This window comes from Nanorana parkeri, unplaced genomic scaffold, assembly GCF_000935625.1.
Source record: "Nanorana parkeri isolate BGI_ZX_2015 unplaced genomic scaffold, ASM93562v1 scaffold1142, whole genome shotgun sequence".
NCBI lineage: Eukaryota > Metazoa > Chordata > Amphibia > Anura > Dicroglossidae > Nanorana > Nanorana parkeri.
In genome coordinates this window covers 213,872-233,239 of record NW_017307410.1, presented here as the reverse complement: position 1 = coordinate 233,239, position 19,368 = coordinate 213,872, and the positions used below count along the sequence as shown (strand labels likewise).

At 47.1% G+C, this 19,368-nt stretch overlaps 2 protein-coding genes across 2 annotated transcripts in view; one reads left to right on the top strand and one right to left on the bottom strand.

Annotated features, from left to right (window-relative positions):
- LOC108796637 (zinc finger protein 208-like) overlaps positions 1–19,368 on the top strand; it is a 154,972-nt gene that overhangs the window by 107,656 nt on the left and 27,948 nt on the right. The window contains exons 7-8 of the mRNA XM_018568136.1: positions 9,738–9,740; positions 13,737–14,262. Of these exons, the coding sequence (XP_018423638.1) occupies positions 9,738–9,740; positions 13,737–14,262 (529 nt within the window). The remainder of the gene's footprint in view (positions 1–9,737; positions 9,741–13,736; positions 14,263–19,368) is intronic.
- On the bottom strand, positions 1,315–9,698 carry LOC108796625 (oocyte zinc finger protein XlCOF6-like). The gene is made up of 6 exons (XM_018568125.1): positions 9,554–9,698; positions 8,432–8,472; positions 8,193–8,286; positions 7,829–7,918; positions 6,464–7,277; positions 1,315–2,353 (listed from the first exon to the last, which is right to left on the bottom strand). Exons 1-6 carry the CDS (start codon positions 9,696–9,698, stop codon positions 1,315–1,317), a joined length of 2,223 nt encoding a protein of 740 aa, XP_018423627.1.

The following is a 19,368-nucleotide window of genomic DNA, read 5'->3' as shown; positions in this document are numbered from 1 at the left end:
CTCTTGTGAAAATTGTATGCGTGATGAAAAGGTATTAAATATCTCCCTCATTCAGAGTATGAATATAGCGTCACCCCGTGTACATTCTCTAAAGGTAAAGTGAGTTCTTTGGGAAAAACATCTCACGACTTCAGGAACATAAATATGGCTTCAGCCCATGCCAGTTTTCTGATGGTAAGGTGAGCTCTCTATGTAAAACATTTCACACCTTCAGAACCTGAGTATGGCTTCACCCCAGTGTGAGTCCCCTGATGGTAAGGTGAGCTCTCTATGTAAAACATTTCACACCTTCAGAACCTGAGTATGGCTTCACCCCAGTGTGAGTCCCCTGATGGTAAGGTGAGCTCTCTATGTAAAACATTTCACACCTTCAGAACCTGAGTATGGCTTCACCCCAGTGTGAGTCCCCTGATGGTAAGGCAGGCTCTCTCTATAAAACATTTTACACATTCAGAACATGAATATGGCTTCACCCTAATGTGAGTTTCCCCGATGGTAAGGTGGGCTCTCCATGTAAAACATTTCACACTTTCAAAACATGAATATGACTTCACTCCATCATGACCTCCCTAGTGGTATGGGGAGCTATAAAACATCTCACACCTTCAGAGCATGAATATGGCTTCACCCCAGTGTGAGTCCCCTGGTGGTAAGGTGAGCTCTCTGTAAAACATCTCACACCTTCAGAACATGAATATGGCTTCACCCCAGTGTGAGTTCCCTGGTGGTAAGGTGAGAGCTCTCTCTATAAAACAGCTCCCATCTTCAGAATATGATTATGACTTCACTCCAGGACGACTTTCCTAATGGTAAGGTGAGCTCTCTGGATAAAATGCTACCTTTTTAAGAACATGTTTATGGCTTTATCCCAAGTAAGTTCCCTGATGGTCAGGTGGGGTCTATATATAAAACATCTCCCACTTTCAAAAAATGAATATGGCTTCACCCCAGAGTGAGTTCCTTGGGGGTACGGTGAGCTTGCCGGGTAAAACATCTTCCAGTGTTAGAACATGAAAATGACTCTACCCAATTAAGGTTCTCTGATGGTTAGGTTAGAGCTCTCTATGTAAACATCTCCCACCTTCAGAACATGAATATGGCTTCACCCCAAAGTAAGTTCCCTGGTGGTAAGGTGAGCTCTCTGGGTAAAATGCTACCATTTTAAGAACATAATTATGACTGAACCCCATTTGAGTTCCCTAATGGTAAGGCAAGCTCTCTGAGTAAAATATTCCCCACCTTAGGACCACAAATATATCTTCACCCCAGTAATAGTCCTCTGATGGGCAAGGTGGGCCTTCTGGGTATAACACATTAAGTACATAAAAATGGCTCCTCACCTGTATGAACCTTTTCATGCCTTTTAAGGTTCGACTTCCGGGAAAAATATTTACCACATTCAGAACAAGAAAATGGCTTCTCCCCCGTATGAGTTCTCTGGTGTGCAGCAAGATTAGAGCTTCCAACAAAAGTCTTCCCACATTCCAAGCAAGAATAAGGTTTCTCTCCTGTATGAATCCTCTCGTGGTTGATAAGTGACCACTTCCAAGGAAACGCATCGCCGCACTGGGAACAGGAAAACGGCCTCTCTGCGGTGTGAGTTCTCTGGTGCTTAACAAGGGTTGACTTTCCAGTAAAACACTTCCCACACTCAGGGCAGGCAAACGGCTTCTCCCCGGTGTGAACTTTTTTATGTGCAATAAGAGATGATTTCTGGGAAAAATGTTCCCCACATTCCGAACATGAAAAAGGTTTCTCCCCCGTGTGAGTCATCTGATGGGAGGTGAGATATCTTCTTTGAGAAAAACATTTCCCGCATTCCGAACATGAATAAGGTTTCTCTCCCGTGTGAATCCTCTGATGAAGGTAAAAATGTCCACTCTGGGAGAACCGTTTCCCGCACTCGGAACATTCGAAAGGCTTCTCCCCGGTGTGAGTTCTTTGGTGTTTAGCGAGCTGCTTTTTCTGACAGAAACGCTTCCCGCATTCCAAACATAAAAAAGGCTTTTCAGCTAAGTGAGTCCTCTGGTGTATAGAGAGTTGATGTTTCTGAGGAAACCGCTTCCCGCACTCCTGACATAAAAAAGGCTTCACAGCTGAGTGAGTCCTCTGGTGCCTAGTGAGGATATGTTTATGGGAAAAACTTTTCCCACATTCTGAACACAGAAAAAGCTTCTCGGCTGAGGAAGTCCTCTGGTGCCTAGTGAGTAGATCTTTTTGAGAACCTTCCCCACATTCAGAAGTTGAAGAAGGCTTTTCTCCTCCGTGACCTTTCTGGTGGGAAATGAGTTGTGCTCTCTGGTCAAAAGATTCACCACATTCAGAACATGAGAAGGTTTCAGGTCCTGTATGACAGATGACGGTATACGAGTGACCACCAGAACTGTCCCGATGTGTAGGAGGACCATATGAGAGATCCTCACTTTGACGTCTTGAATTTGAAGGAACTTGTGAAGAATCTGGTGTGATGTTGTCATCTTCTGGTTCACCATCTGAAGAGAGAAGAATGAAATTCCAGTTGTGTCACCCAAGAACTCTGGTCGTCTTATACAGCAGTATACTGTCCTAAAGTGGGAAGCTGATGAAATGACTAAATGCAAGAAGATTTAGGAGTAAGTTCTCCAGCGGCCCACTATTGACCACTACTAGAGTCACCATTTATATATGCCTTTTTGTGAAAGAGTCCGAGCTCAGCCATGATTGAGTCACCAAAGGATTGAGCAGCCGTGAGAAGCAATCTAAACGTAGGTGGCTCGTTTTCAAAAGGTTCATACGTGCAAACTACAGGAACCAGATTTCACATTGACCCTCCCCCTTCTAAATCTAAGACAGCTTCACTGACCTTCAAAAATTCCAACCTTTCTTGGTCACCTCAAAAAGTACTTTTAGTCTGCAGATGTTCCTAAGGAATGCTCAGCTGGAGAGAAAGTCTCTTATACAAGGAACAATCCAAGAAGCTTGGTACAAACTTCTCACTCCCTGCTATGAAGAGGTAGGGAGCTCTAAGGCATGAGTTTTTAACCAGATAACTGCTGGGGCTGAGCTTAAAACAGAGGACCCCCTCTATGAAATCTGATGGCCCGATACAGGTAAAAGCATAAAACCAGCCAAAACTTTCCTTCTGGATAGTGAGTATTTATTCCTCACCTGTGCTGATCTCTGGAGTTTCCTCCACTTTGATTCTCACATATCCTTCGACCTCCTCTTCATCATTAAGGTTTATCTGAGTGTCTCTGAGATCTGTGAATAAAGATGAGAGTGAAGCCCCCAGAGATGTATGAGAGACCCCAGAGAGAGTGTGTGTGTGGGGGGGGAGGTGACTGGTCACGTCTCTTGGCTGGTAACACACAATGACATGATGTGAGGAGGAGAGCCGGAGTCTAATAGAGGCTGATGGCTCCTGACTCTCCCCACTAGACACATTCCGTCCCCCCATTACTGTCTACTGACAGAGGAGGGGGGAGAAGAAGAGATTGTTGTAGTGACTGAACAAGGATAATCTGGGACTCTTCTCTGTATTTAGTGTTTATTCCTCACCTGTGCTGATCTCTGGAGTTTCCTCCACTTTGATTCTCACATATCCTTCGACCTCCTCATCATCATTAAGGTTTATCTGAGTGTCTCCGCGGTCTGTGAATAGAGATGAGAGTGAAGCCCCCTGTACTGAGATGTATGGGAGACCCCAGAGAGTGTGTGTGGGGGAGACTGGTCACGTCTCTTGGCTGGTAACACACAATGACATGATGTGAGGAGGAGAGCCGGAGTCTAATAGAGGCTGATGGCTCCTGACTCCCCCCACTAGACACATTCCGTCCCCCCATTACTGTCTACTGACAGAGGAGGGGGGAGAAGAAGAGATTGTTGCAGTGACTGAACAAGGAGAATATGGGACTCTTCTCTGGATTTAGTGTGTATTACTCACCTAAGCCGATCTCTTTGGGGCGTTCGTCCTCCTTACACGGCTCTTTGCCCGTCACATGTGGCTCGTCACCCCCCACATACAGTTCTTCTGATTCCTTTTCAGTTTTTACTTTTAAACTTTTATACTGAACAACAGAAAAAAATACAAATAATAAACTTTATCAATTAGCAGTCGTGGTGTTTGTACAAAAGTATTCTTATGTCCTGGGAGTTATCTGATCAGCTAACGATTGACAGTAGGTTGTCTCAGCTCATATGGGGGGCAAATGCAGGTCGAATAAATTGGTACCCCGGGCAAACAGCTAAATACACATCTGTTAGCCTGGAGTTTCCTATAAAGTGTATGTCGGTGGGACAACCCAAATTCTCTTGGTCTGGTCTATATTGCTAATATTAATACAATGTACTTCCCTGCATGATGTTTATGTTTCAAATGTTACCAATATGGCTGCTACCAAGCTTCCTCAGATCCCTGAACTTCAAGTTCATTGACTTATTTTGGTCCCACAAACAACAAAACCTTAGGATCGCATAGGGAGTACTGACCAGAACCAAAGCCAATGGGGCGCATGGAGCTCCCAGATGTTAGAAAATATTATGAAGTGTCACTACTTCATAAAACTTTGGATTGGATCTATTGGAAGTTTCAAAAACAGCTGAGGGAGCTCTGGCAAACCAAAAACTGGCCCACAGAAGCTTGGCCCCCTCTGTTGCCCCTATAAAAAACATTGCACTGGGATTTGGTTTGGGCATGTTTCACAGATGGCAACTAAACGACCCCCTCGTACCCATCATGGACAATTCCCAATTCACCCCAGGTTCAGAAGAGTGGGCTTTCTAATTCTGGCTTGGGAATACAGCATGTGACAAGGGGCGACAAAGTACTTGACCCAGCAGAAGGAGGAAACAGATGGATGGACCCTTGGAAATGGTTCAAATTTAGTCATTTTGTTAAGAGCCATATAAAACCCTGACGGAGCAAGTCTTCTTACCTGTGGCCAGTCCCTCGTCTGGCATATCAATGTTGTACAAAGTGCTCCTAGTGGCTGCATATGCAAGTCCCTGAACTACTTGGCCAACTAGTACAGGATAGATCCCATACTCTCTCTGATGTGTACCAAGCTAAACTTATTCTATCAACTCAGCCTGTGCTGCTTCTCCTTTCACCAAATCCAGTCACAAGCTGGGGGCACGTCCGGGATGGCCGGAGCTCTATAACAGTGAGTTGAATGATGCTGGCCATCAGACTGGGGACATCTAGAGGCAGTAAAAAGTACTGCGGGGGGAAATCTCTGGATTTGTTTCCCCACTCTGGACAAGAATATGGCTTCTTCCTGTGTGAGTCTTCTGATGGGAGATTAGAGAAAAAGATTGTCCTCATTCCAAAGCTGGTCTCGTTATTTCATTTTTTTATTGGTTTATTTTTGGATGGGGTTCTGCTTTCATGTAGTTTTGGATAGGCTCAGAAAAGGTTATAATCCATCAGGTTTGTACTGCTACCTAAGGCTCTGTAGGAGAGATTTCCCCCCATTGCCCACATTCCCCCCATTGCAACTCCCTCCTCATTGGCCTACCTCTACTCAGGCTCCTCCTCCATTCAGTCTAAATCATCAAAAGGCCTCCTGCTTTCCAGCTCCCTTGTCAACTCCTCCCATACTCGCCTCCGGGACTTCTCTGGAGTCTCTCCCATCCTCTGGAACTCTTTAATCCAACCTGTCCATCTATCTCCCACCTTAACTGCCTTTAGGCGATCCCTAAAGACTCATCTCTTCAGGAAGCCTATCCCACCTCAACCTACCCACGCAACCATCACGTTCTTCATCCCCACACAGCTACCTCCTCATGTATCACTGGCCCCTCCCTTTTAGATTGTAAGCCCTCAGGGGCAGGGCCCTCCTTACCATCTTGTCTTGAATTGTATTGTGACTGTAATGTCTTCCTTATATTGTAAAGCGCTGTGCAAACTGTTGGCGCTATATAAATGCTGTATAATAGTAATAATAATAATTACTGTCACGGTGACAACGGTTTTACCTGACAGGAAGTCAGGGAGATCTTTACCAATTCACATCTTTAACAGCAGCACAGACAGACGTAAAAGCTTGTGATAGTAGAGCAGGGGAAGGCTAGAACCCCCGACAACCTTTTATTGCTGTAAATGTCCCGGCTGTAGACTTTCCCTCACATTCAATGTGCTGTAACTGTTGTCACCATGGCAGAGAAAGAGGAAAATTCTCTCTGATGGAGCTCCGGTTACTGGTAAAAAAGGGGTTTTGATCTTTCCTGACTCTACCTAATACTAAAAAAGGTTTAGAAAAGGGTCATCACGCACTAAAGGAAACAATACTACACGAGCATAGCACAGGCCGAAGACTAAGGTGGGTCTTCACAAATTCTCTCTCCTGTATTATTTGTTCCACCTACCAGATCATCCTTTTGGGCCCGATGATCGTCTCGTGTACTATTCGGAGAAGTGAGAGGACCGGGACCTCTCCGAGTGCTGTCCATATCTGTAGAAAACGGCTTCCTGATCGCCGTATGGACCCTCTTATGTCTGATAAAAGAAGACTTCCAGGTAAATTTTTCTCCGCACTGGGAACAGGTGAACGGCTTCTCCCCAGAGTGAATTATCTTGTGTATAACAAGCTTGGACCTTGCGCCGAAGCACTTTCCACATTCGGGGCATGAAAAGGGCTTCTCCTCTTTATGAATATTTAGGTGCGTGTTAAGATTGGACTTCCGGGAAAAGCGCTCCCCACATTCCGAACAGGAAAACGGCTTCAGGCCAGAGTGAGTTTTCTGATGCGCAACAAGCGTCGATCTTTCGATAAAACGTTTCCCGCACTCAGCACATAAATACGGCTTCTCCCCTGTGTGAGTCTTCTGGTGGGATATTAGAGTTCCCCGCCGGGAAAAACATTTCCCGCATTCTGAGCACGCATAAGGTTTCTCTCCTGTGTGAGTCATCTGATGTAGTAAAAGATGTCCACTTTGGGAAAAACGTTTCCCGCACGCTGAACATAAAAAAGGCTTCTCGTCCGAGTGAATCGTCTGGTGTCTAGTGAGTTGGTTCTTCTGAGGAAAACATTTCCCGCATTCGGAACATGTATATGGCTTCTCCCCTTTGTGGCCTTGCCGGTGGGAGAAAAATTTGTCTCTCTGGGCAAAGCATTCGCCACATTTAGAACACTTGAAGCTTTCACCCCTGTCACCAGCTGTATGATGTGTGATGGGAAGGAGGTTTGTAGTAATGTTGTTGTCTTGTGAAGACTCAGATTTTATGTCATTTTCTTCCATGTCACAATCTGGAGAGACATTGCATTGACCCTTCAGGTTATTTCGATTCTGTTGTCCACCTGGAGAAAATATGCCATGAAAGAAAATAAGAATTCATAGGCAAGACTTCTACTCTCAAGTCTCATTGGATGGCGGTAAATCGTTTTTAAAAGCAGCCAATGATTGGACTTCGCCTTCTTACAACCTGAATTATCTGCTTCACAGTATTGGAATCACCATTCCGAAACGATATGGCCCAATGTTTGTAGACACCTGCCCATCACACCTATGTGAGCTTGTTGGACGTCCAATCCAAAACCATGGACATAAACATTGAGCTGGCCCCCCTGCGAGGCTACAAAAGCCTCCACTTTTCTAGGAAGCATTTCCACAAGACTGTGAAGAGCAGGGGTCTCAAACCTCCGGCCCTCCAGCTGTGGTGGAACTACAAATCCCATGAGGCATTGCAAGATTCTGACAGCCACAGACATGACTCCCGGAGAGAGATGCATCATGGGATTTGTAGTTTCACCACTGCTGGAGGGCCGGAGGTTTGAGACCCCTGGTGAAGAGTGTCTGTGGGAATTTGTGTGCAAAAGAGCATTTATGAGGTAAGGTCCTTATTACCCACCTGTGTTGACCTCTGTAGGTATTCCCTCCTCTTTAATCCTCACATGTTCTACTTCGTCAGATTTAACGTCTCTCTGAGTGTCTCCGGGGTCTGTGAATAAAGATGAGAGTGAAGCCCCCTGTACTGAGATGTATGAGAGACCGCAGAGAGTGTGTGTGGGGGGGCTGCTAACACACAATGACATGATGTGAGGAGGAGAGCCGGGGTCTAATAGAGGCTGATGGCTCCTGACTCCCCCCACTAGACATATTCCGTCCCCCCATTACTGTCTACTGACATAGGAGGGGGGAGAAGAAGAGATTGTTGTAGTGACTGAACAAGGAGAATCTGGGAGTCTTCTCTGGATTTAGTGTTTATTCCTCACCTGTGCTGATCCCTGGAGAACTTTCCTCCTCCTTACACGGTACATCCACCCACATGTATGGCACTTCAGCTTCCTCTTTTACTTCATTTTTAACCTTGAATAACAAAAATAATTCAAAAAGACAAATTATATTATGACATTACACAAAGCAATATTTCTGCTTGATCTCATAAAACCCTGTACAGAATACATTGCAGAATGTCACTGTAGTATTTAACAAGAACATCACTTCACTCTACCTGATCCTCCTGAGGGATCTCATGATGTTCTTGTGTGGAATCTCGAGAATACAGAGGACGGGCCTGAGGGATCTTATGATGTTCCTGTGTGGAGTCCCGGGAATACAGAGGACGGGTCTGAGGGATCTGGTTATGTTCCTGTGTGGAGTCCCGGGAATACAGAGGACGGGCCTGAGGGATCTCCTGATGTTCCTGTGTGGAATCCCGGGAATACTGAGGACGGGCCTGAGGGATCTCCTGATTTTCCTGTGTGGAATCCCGGTAATACAGAGGACGGGCCTGAGGGATCTCATGATGTTCCTGTGTGGAATCCCGGGAATACAGAGGACGGGCCTGAGGGATCTCCTGATGTTCCTGTGTGGAATCCCGGGCATACAGAGGATGGGCCTGAGGGATCTCATGATGTTCCTGTGTGGAGTCCCGGGAATACAGAGGACGGGCCTGAGGGATCTCCTGATGTTCCTGTGTGGAGTCCCGGGAATTCAGAGGATGGGCCTGAGGGATCTCATGATGTTCCTGTGTGGAATCCTGGGAATACAGAGGACGGGCCTGAGGGATCTCCTGATGTTCCTGTGTGGAGTTCCAGGAATACAGAGGAAGGGGACATCTCTCTGGGGTATTACTGTTCCTGGATCCATCTGTAGGAAACACACACACTGACTGAATACATTGTTTCTATGTCTTTATATCAGAGGATGTGTGTATCTAGGGGGATCCTCAATACTCAAGACATGAAAGTCTCCTCTTACCCGTTGATGTGAGTGGCGGCCGGTTCTCCATCATGACGCCCTTCTACAGATCCAGGTGTACGTCTAAATCTTCAGCTTTATGGCTGAATCTATATGTAGAATACAGGCTGATATACAATAAATAAATTAAAACATAGAGAAATATCTCAAAAATACAGCCAAGGAACAATATGTACTAACAATACACGGTTACAGTAGTTGAGGTTGAATAAGGACACAGGTCCATCAGGTTCAACCTATATAGTGTGCTATCAATTCCCATAACTCCCATATATTATACATACTACCAACTTTAGGCTTTTTATCAGATAATCCTTTATTTACGTTCCTTACAGTGGTGAACTTCCGGCACTTCAGAGGTTAACTGACTCACCTGTAACAGTGAAAGCCCGGCGCCATTTTGTAAACAGGCGAGAGGGGCGGAAGGGGTAGGGTGAGCAGTGCCGAGCCTCAACTGTTACAGACGGGTCCGTTAGCCAATACAGCGGAGGTTCGCCGCTGTCAGAAGAATCCGGCATCACTGAAGGGAGGACTTTTACACTAACCGGTGCCAGCAGAACGTAGGATCCACTTCACTGGAAGTAATCTGTGTCCCCGGTGCAGTTCTAAGGAAAGCGGACCTTTACCCCTTTCACTAAGAGTTCCATCAGAAGGCTGATATGAAATCATTTTACATTCGTTAGTAAAACAAATATTTTTGGCTTTTACTTACAATATCTGTTTCTCCACTTCCTGCTTGGGTGACACACTGGTGATGTAGTCCTGGCCTCACAGATGAATCCTGGCTACATCACCAGTGCCCTCCTGGGAAATCTCACGGAATCCCGGGGGGGAAAGGCATTTTTTCCCACCTCTGATGATGTCCAATGTACTAGGAGGAAGACCTAGAGTTCCAGGAAGTATAGGGAGATGGACTCCCTAGTGAAAATGGCCACCGTGATAAGAATGGGGAGGAAAAGACAAATAGGATATACAAATAGGAAGCCGGTGTTCTGTCGAAACGGCCAACTCGTCGAGATCTCCAACTCGTAACGTCACATTCGTTGGAGATTTCGACGAGATGGCGCTAGTGTCTCGTCGCCTCGCCCAATAGCCTTAAATGCGCCCCCCGCAATCCTCATTGAGTTCTCCAACTGGCATCAGTACTTGTGCCATCGGATGCCCGCGCAGGCGCACTAATGCAAATTAGAGAACGTGATACTGCTCATAGGTGGCCGCGCAGACGGGAGTTGGAGATCTCGACAAGTTGGACATCTCGATAGAACACCGACAATTATCTAGAAGTGTCTGTTTGAAGATTGCCATTACTACACATCTATAAAGGTGCCTTTGTTGTCATTTTCAAGATGGGGTGAAGTTCCCCTTTAGTGATAGAACGGAGTGTTGGGTGTTGGGGTTAGGAGGAAGTGACATGTAAAGGGTTAACTGGTATTCAGGTTCTGTTTTAGGAAGGGGAAGTGTTAGGGTCATTTGGAGTAACCTGTGATTTGGCGTAACGTTGGCACCACCAGTTGCTGATACTCACCTTCTCTTCGCCATCGTTACGTTCACCTGTAAGAAGAGGGAGCACTGTGTGAGGTTCAGGTTACGACTGACCTCTCTCTATGACCTACAAACCCGCATTCCTCATCAATGGGCATATTTCTATAGGACGCGGGTTGTGACTTTCCATAGAATACGCCCCCAGCGCCAGAAGAGCTCACCATCCAATGTTCTACACATCAGAGGACTTGCAGGAAGATGATGATTTATTGGGGTCACATGATCCCCCCATCCAGTCCATAGAGCCCCTTCTCTCCTCCTCTCAGAATAAGAATATAGTATTATTACCTCCTCTTCAGTGGGCACACACTCTCCTGCCTGGCAGCCATGACCCTACTGGAGCTCCTCAGTGTCCTCAACTGTAAGCTACAACAAAATGGCCGCCTTTTCCCTTTGCTCTTTTCATATCAGATTACATTGCACAAACAAATAATAATATTATGACTAATATTTTGTTTTTTAGTGAAATCAATTGCAACAATCTTATATTTGTTCTTGGCAAGACTACTGGAAAATGTCCGCCGATCTGCTGAAGCAAAGGAGTAGAGATTGCCCTCTAGTGTTTGCTGCTGTAGAACACCGTCCAGTGGGTGGAGCCTACTTCCTGGAGGGATGTGGAGTTCTCAGGTGTACGGAGCTGGCTGCCCCTGGTTACTATGGTGACGCACGCGCGCGCGCGCAGATTTAATATACAGGCTGATGCTAAAAGGTCGGCCATTTTCTTGTAGCTTAAGTGGGTGACCAATTCAATTAAATTTTTGTATTTTATTACTACGGTAGCAGCTGCTGGTGGCTGCCAGGCTGGAATTTGTGCGCCCAGTGAGGTAATGATGTATTTTTATTATGAGAGAAGGGGCTACCAGCACTCTCTGTGTGGTCTGGATGGGGGGATCATGTCACTTCAACAAATAATCATCTTCCTGCAAGTCCTCTAATGTGTAGGACAGAAGATGGTGAGCGCTGCAGTGGCTGGCATGATGGCGCTGGGGGCTGTATTTTTCTACGGGAGGTCTGGCGGTTAGGACATCTTTGTGACATCTTTTACATAGCGCCTAGCGACACATTTGAAACTACTTCCTAGCCTTGTCGGTTTAACACCGGGAAAATAAATAGGACACATGCTGTTTTCTAAGATTAACTTATAGATGCATGGTACATTTTATTCATTTATTTCAGGATGAGCTGTACGGAGAAGCTCGTATTCCAGGTATGGAGTGGAAGTCTATAGACGGACACTGGGATCTCTACAAGGACGTCATGATGGAGAACCGGCCGCCCCTCACATCGCCGGGTAAGAGGAGACTTTCATGTCTTGAGTATTGAGGATCCCCCTAGATACACACATCCTCTGATATAAAGACATAGAAACAATGTATTCAGTCAGTGTGTATGTTTCCTACAGATGGATCCAGGAACAGAAATACCCCAGAGAGATGTCCCTGTCCTCTGTATTCCCGGGATTCCACACAGGAACATCAGGAGATCCCTCAGGCCCGTCCTCTGTATTCCCGGGACTCCACACAGGAACATCAGGAGATCCCTCAGGCCCCTTCTCTGTACTCCCGGGATTCCACACAGGAACATCATGAGATCCCTCAGGCCCGTCCTCTGTATTCCCGGGATTCCACACAGGAACATCAGGAGATCCCTCAGGCCCGTCCTCTGTATTCCCGGGATTCCACACAGGAACATCAGGAGATCCCTCAGGAGGATCAGGTAGATGGGGTTTCTTTCTCATTTGCTAAACAACGTAAATCTGCTCTATATTAACTGAACAGAGTCCTATGTTTAAACTCAATGTACTGTTTTGTATTTAGAATGAAAACGTGATTTATGTTAAAGTTGAGGTAAAGGATGAAGAAGATGAAGAGCCTCCTGTAAAGAGTGATGAGTCATGTGAGATGGAGAAGGACATCTCTCCAGAGATTGGCACAGGTGAGGAATAAACACTAAATCCAGAAAAGAGTCCCAGATTCTCCTTGTTCAGTCACTACAACAATCTCTTCTTCTCCCCCCTCCTCTGTCAGTAGACAGTAATGGGGGGGACAGAATGTGTCTAGTGGGAGGAGTCAGGAGACTCATGCAGTGGTGTATTTAGGTTTGGGGCTGCCCTAGGCAAGACAAAACTCGGGCGCCCCCCCCCCCCCCCCACACACACACTCTCTGGGGTCTCTCATACATCTCAGGGGGCTTCACTCTCATCTTTATTCACAGACCCCGGAGACACCAGGGACACTCAGAGAGACGCCAAAGCTGAGGAAGAAGGACGTGTGAGGATCAAAGAGGAAGAAACTCCTATAGAGATCGGCACAGGTGAGGGATAAATGATGACATTTTCTTCGGCAAGCATATGTAATAAGAACATTCAAACATCCAACTTAAAATAGAGACTTCTTTAGTGGTTATGTTTGAAGGTTAAAAAATGTCAGAAGACAGTAAAGCCCTTTGCCCGTGCGGAAATGTGATACTTCTTGACCGGAACTAGTGGTAGGAACATGGGAGATCATGCATGAGGACATCAGGGTTGAATTTCCAAGGAGGAACTACACCCCCTTATCCTTTACAGTCAAGGAAGGTGCCATCTTGGCCTCCATTTGGATTGCAGTTGCCATGATTGACATTCATATTTCAGTTTTTCTTCTATTACATCCTCCAGATGGACGATACACGAGAAAAAACCCAGAAGAACATCCTACTCCAAATGGTGAATTAGAAGAAGACGTCATTTATGATTCGCCAGAAGGAAGCCCCGTTTCCCCCAACCCTTTCGAAGTACTTGACCGTGAAGGTCTACCTACTGATGCCACTCCACATGGGGAGAGTTCTCCTCATCCCCATCCTGCAATCCATCATACAGCTCACAGGGAAGGTGGAGCATTTCTGAGTTCCGAGTGCGGGGAATGTTTTGCTCAGAGAGCAGACCTCGTCTACCAACAACAAGGTCACGAAGGAGGCAGGCCCTATTCCTGTTTTGAATGCGGCAAATGCTTTCCCCAAAAACAGCAGCTCATCAGGCACCGGAGAATTCACTCAGCCGAGAAGCCATTTTCATGTTTGCAGTGCGGGAAAAGTTTTTCTCAGCGGGCGCATCTCAACTCACATCGGATAACTCACTCGGGAGAGAAGCCATTTTCATGTCCTGAATGTGGGAAGTATTTTTCTCAAAAACAGCATCTCATTAGACACCACCGGACTCACACGGGGGAGAAGCCATTTTCCTGTTCAGAATGTGGGAAATGTTTTCCAAAGAGAGACCACCTCATCTCCCATCAGTTGACTCACACGGGGGAGAAGCCGTATTTGTGTTCGGAATGTGGGAAGGGTTTTGCGCAGAGAGCAGTTCTGGCTCGGCACCATAGGACGCACACGGGAGAGAAGCCGTTTTTATGCACAGAGTGTGGGAAATGTTTCCCTCAGAGAGCCCACCTTACCTCCCATCGGATGACCCACACAGGGGAGAAGCCTTATTCGTGTTCCGAGTGCGGTAAATGTTTTACTCAAAGCTCAGTCCTAGCTAGACACCAGACAACGCACTCAGGGGCAAAGCAACTTTCTTCTGCTGAGTGTGGTGATGGATGCCAAAGCTCTTGTCCCATGTTCAATGATTCACACAGGTGATGGGACACAATTCTGGTTGAACATGTTTTTTAGAAATATGGCTGATTATGAACCAGAACACACAGGAGCTGAACCATATTTGTGTTCAAAACATGGGGAACCGTCTTGATAGAAATCCATCCGTATCAGGTTCCTGCACCAGGACGTAAATGTATGTCCGCCTCACTACCTGTAGAAAATTGCCAATTCCGGACGCTAAATCGGCTCCCCTATTTTGGTGTTTCATGGTAGCGGGCGAGCAGAATGACTCTGATATGTCATGGATTATGGCAAATTAAGAGATGACCTTCCTGAGACCTTTGACAGCTGCTAGGTAGCGAAACTACACTATATTGCCAAAAGTATTGGGCCCCTCCGAATCATTGGATTCAGGTGTTCCATCAAATGTCCTTGCTACTAAATATTCCGCAATCACCTGTTAGTGGTATTATAACAAAGTGGAAGCAACTGGGAACAACAGCAACTCAGCCAGGAAGTGGTAGGCCACGTAACATGACAGAGCGGGGTCGGCTGAAGCGCACAGTGCGCAGAAGTCGCCAACTGTCTGCAGAGTCAATAGCTACAGACCTCCAAACTTGGTGTGGCCTTCAGATTGGCACAACAACAGTGCGTAGAGAGCTTCATGGAATGGGTCTCCATGGCCGAGCAGCTGCATCCAAGCTTTACATCACTAAGTGTAATGCAAAGCGTGGGATGCCGTGGTGTAAAGCACGCCGCCACTGGACTCTAGAGAAGTGGAGACGTGTTCTCTGGAGTGACCAATCACGCTTCTCTGTCTGGCAATCCGATGGGCGTGTCTGGGTTTGGCGGTTACCAGGAGCACGGTACTTGCCTGACTGCATTGTGCCAAGTGTAATGTTTGGTGGAGGGGGATTATGGGGGTGGGGGGTTGTTTTTCAGGGGTGGGGCTTGGCCCCTTAGTTCCAGTGAAGGTAACTCTTAAGGTATCAGCGCACCAAGACATTTTGGAAAATGTTATGCTCCCAACATTGTGGGAGGAGTTTGGGGATGGCCCTTCCTGTTCCAACATGACTGCGCACCAGTGCACAAAGCAAGGTCCATAAAGACATGGATGGGGGAGTTTGGGGTGGAGGAACCGGACTGGCCTCCCCAGAGCCCTGCCCCCCCCCTACAAATGGTCCAACATTCCCATAGACACACTCCTAAACCTTGTGGACGCCTTCCCAGAAGAGTTGAAGCTGTTATAGTGGCAAAGGGCGGAGCCAACCCGATACTGAACCCTACAGACTAAGACTGGGATACCATTAAAGTTCATGTGTGTGTAAAGGCCGACGTCTCAATACTTCTGGCAATATAGTGTACTTGGAGGAGTTAAAAAAAAAAAGAAGCCATTGATTTGTAAACCAAAAAATTTATTTTAAATTACAGACCACAAGAAAGATGGTCTTCATGATCTAAAAAAATAATAATAATAATTAAAAAAACATAATACTGGTTTGGCTATGAACAACCCGGAAAAAAAAAAAAACATTGCCCTCCCTTCTCTTTACAACTAAATAAAAAAGAACTATTTACAAGATTCGGACAAAACGTTATCCATCAGCAGGGACGGCTGTTATTTGCTCCTCTCGGTCGCCCTCGCCGGGCGTGTGAAGTGGGAGCCAGGCCGGAGGCATGCTGCCCCCTTCCCCTAGGTTCAGCGTGGGGACGGCTCTCGCCCATTATAGTGACCGCCTGCCTGAGCACTGAATGGATACCCGCCATTTCCTGCGTCAAAGCACGCTGTTGCTGCACCAGTGCATTCAGGGCCCTCTCCACGGCCATATAGTGGCGCCGCTGTTGCCGCACCTGCACCTCCATCACGCGATGTGTGCGCCGGTGAGCAAGCAGCTGCTGCCTTTGCAGCTCCAGCTCTTCCCTATAGGGCTGTGGAGATGGGGAGGCAGCGGTGTGTGATGGGGGAGATTCCCCCCTCTCTGGTTTTGGAGAAAAGGCAACAGGGATAGTTGAAGTCTCTGGCGTTACAGCAGAAGGGGAGTGGACCAGCGGAGAAACAGGTTGGGGTCTTCTTGACAGGGATGGCGGCCCCGTCCATAGCAGACCTGGAGCCGGGGACATCTCTAGTTTCACAGCTTCGGAATGCAGAGGTAGCGTCTCTTCGGGGCCTACAAAACAAAGGAATAGTCCTCAGAAATGTATTTGCCATCGTTAAACAGGCCCCAAAGGCTTCAAACCCTCAAAAAAGGTATTTTAGTGTTATACTACCACCCATTGTAGACACCGACACTTAGGGTTAAGGTCTTGCCAGCCCAGTGCAAACCGAAAAAGAGGGAAGTTCTAAATATCAAATGCTTGATGCAAGTTCAGCTGATCAAATATCTAGAACAGGTAGAATTTGCTCTGAAGTTAAAATGGTGCAATTCCCCAATGCTGGCTGGTGTTGGACGCTTGGGACAGAGGCGACATCATTCCCTCGGTCATTTGACAGTGACTGGGCTTTATATTCAGCTACTAAACCTGAGCATTGTCACAGTGTAGGAGATTACATGCCCCCCCAAACCGGAATCAATGGGGACTTCTGCCGGCTGCAACGGAGGAAGAAGAGGCAGGGAAGAGATGGCAAGGCAAGTATAAGTGTATCGGGAAAGGGGGCCCCCTTTGTAAAGACATGGGGGTCTATTCACAAAGGAGCCGGCTGATCCTTCGGCTCTCTTCGGCCGCCGGAGCCCTTCGGTTCAGTGGAACCAAAGGGCTGCCGTATGGGCTAGTCACTATAGCCCGTACAGCACCCAAGCGGCTCAGCCGAGCTGAAGGCATATGCTTCGGCTCGACTGAGCCGAAGCACGGCGAACGGCCTGCCGAAGACCGGCCTTTCGCCCCTAAGATGACAGCTGGGCGGGGCCAGCCGTCATCTCACGGCTGGCTCCGCCCAGTTTTTATGTCAGATCAGCGTCCCCAAATGACCTGGGGATGCTGATCTGTCGTCATTAAACAATAACAACTGGGCGTCCTTTGTAGATAGACCTCCATGTCTTTGCAAAGAGGGCCTCCTTTCCCGATCCACTTAAACTTGCCTTGCCATCTCTTCCCTGCCCCTTCTTCCTCCAAGCCAATGTTTACTGGTGTTGTATAGCATGTCTTGTGACTGCCAAACATACCTGGTACATCTCCTATATCAGCGCACTTGTCATAGAGTGATGTCTTCAACTCATTCTGATCAAGTTCCTCATCAGCCTCTTCCTCGTGTTCAGAGTAAATAGGCTGTACACAAGCCCTGCTGGACTAGATGACCGGGGCTAGCCTGGAATGTGATCACAGAGGACTGGGTTCTGCACTGTGACGTTTCCCAGACCTTAGCCATGAAATGCCTTCTGGGTCCACCACCATGGCAAAGCCCCAGCTGTGGCCCTGCCTCTGAAGACTCACTTGGTGAGGCAGGTCAAGCTGAAGCACCAGAAGCTGCCTCACCTTTACTGGTTTCTACCGCAGTAATGATTGAGTGATGGCTTCATCCGCTAGGTGAAGTCTGCGCATGTGCGCATGCATGCTCCTTCCAGCCGTTCAATTTAGAGGAAGCGCCATTCCTCTAAGCAATCATTTGTCCAAGCCAATGTTTTGCTGGTGTTTTATAGCATGTCATGTGACTGCCAAACGTACCTGGTACATCTCCTATGTCAGCTGACTTGTCGTAGAGTGATGTCTTCAACTCCTTCTGATCGAGTTCCTCATCAGCCTCTTCCTCGTCGTGTTCAGAGTAAAAATGGACTACACTCCAAAAAAAGGACCAAAATATTACACATTTAAACATTGCGATCACAAGAGAGCATAGGCAAGAATTATCTACGGAGGGCATGTTCATGTTCCCAATCTGGATTGAGAAACAAGTAGGACACACAGGTCAGAGTAATGTTAATGAACAGGAGAAAACCTAAAGTTACACCTACCAGTGTGGTCAAAGGCTGAGAACCTTGCGTCATGTCCCCCGTTGCTTGCTTGGGGTGACCCTGCAGCTGCATCTTCTGATAGGGTGAGATTTAGAGTTTAAAAGGCGTGTTTCGGGACAATTAGCAGCCACTGTAATTTACAGTGGAACAAAACAAATCACTTGCCTGGGAGATCCAAGTCGTATTCTCCCCCAAGGCCAGAAAAAATCTCGTCTTGCAAAACGGTCATCAGCTCCCTCTCATACTCCAGAAGGACGAGCTCCTTGGAGGGTCCTCCGCCGGTCTGCAATGAAGCATTGTGATGTTCGCGATGCTTGCGCAGAATTGCCCTGCGGTGAAACAAAGCCACAGACTATTTTTTCTTAATCGTCCATTAAGTGACACGGGAATTCAGAAACGGTCGGGTTTATACTGCCACCTTCAGTAGGTTTGGACACTGGCAAATGGAAAAGATGTAAGCCGGCCCCGAATAACACCTCTACCCAGCATGCCTCAGAATGTTCCCCTAGTGTCCTTGTCCTTCAGAAGACTATTTTTTGTATCCCTTGCTTTGTGGATTTTTTTCCTTAAATCAGGAATCCTTTGCTAAACAAATGCTTATCCTGATCTCTGTATAGCAGCTATATGGATCAGTGTTGTCTCAACAATAGGCCATACACAGACCCTACTGGACTAGATGACCGGGGCTAGCCTGGAATGTGATCACAGAGGACTGGGTTCTGCACTGTGACCTTTCCCAGACCTTAGCCATGAAGTGCCTTCTGGGTCCAGAGCCATGGCAAAGCCCCAGCTGTGACTCGGCCTCTGAAGACTCGCTCAGTTAGTGAGGCAGGTCAAGCTGAAGCACCAGAAGCTGCCTCACTTTTACTGATTTCTACCGCAGTAATGATTGAGTGATGACTTCATCTGATAGGTGAAGTCTGCGCACGTGCGCATGCATGCTCTTCCCAGCCATTCAATCTAGAGGAAGCTGCTGCTCTTGAAGCGGCATTCAGGATCTTCAGGCTGGTTCCACTGCCTGCCTACATTGACTTTGTAACCTCCGGCCACCTGAAACCTTTATCAGGACCTTGGGACCCCTATTGTTGGAGGGTTGTCATCATTGGAGTCTTCCTCAGCTCCT

Excerpts from the sequence above, each read along its gene's own strand:
- LOC108796625 (XM_018568125.1), bottom strand. The coding sequence starts at position 9,698 with ATGCCGGATTCTTCTGACAGCGGCGAACCTCCGCTGTATTGGCTAACG. Across the intron at positions 7,919-8,192 it reads TTCTCCAGGGATCAGCACAG|ACCCCGGAGACACTCAGAGA; the intron begins GTGAGGAATAAA and ends CTTTATTCACAG. Across the intron at positions 7,278-7,828 it reads ACCTACAGAGGTCAACACAG|GTGGACAACAGAATCGAAAT; the intron begins GTGGGTAATAAG and ends TATTTTCTCCAG.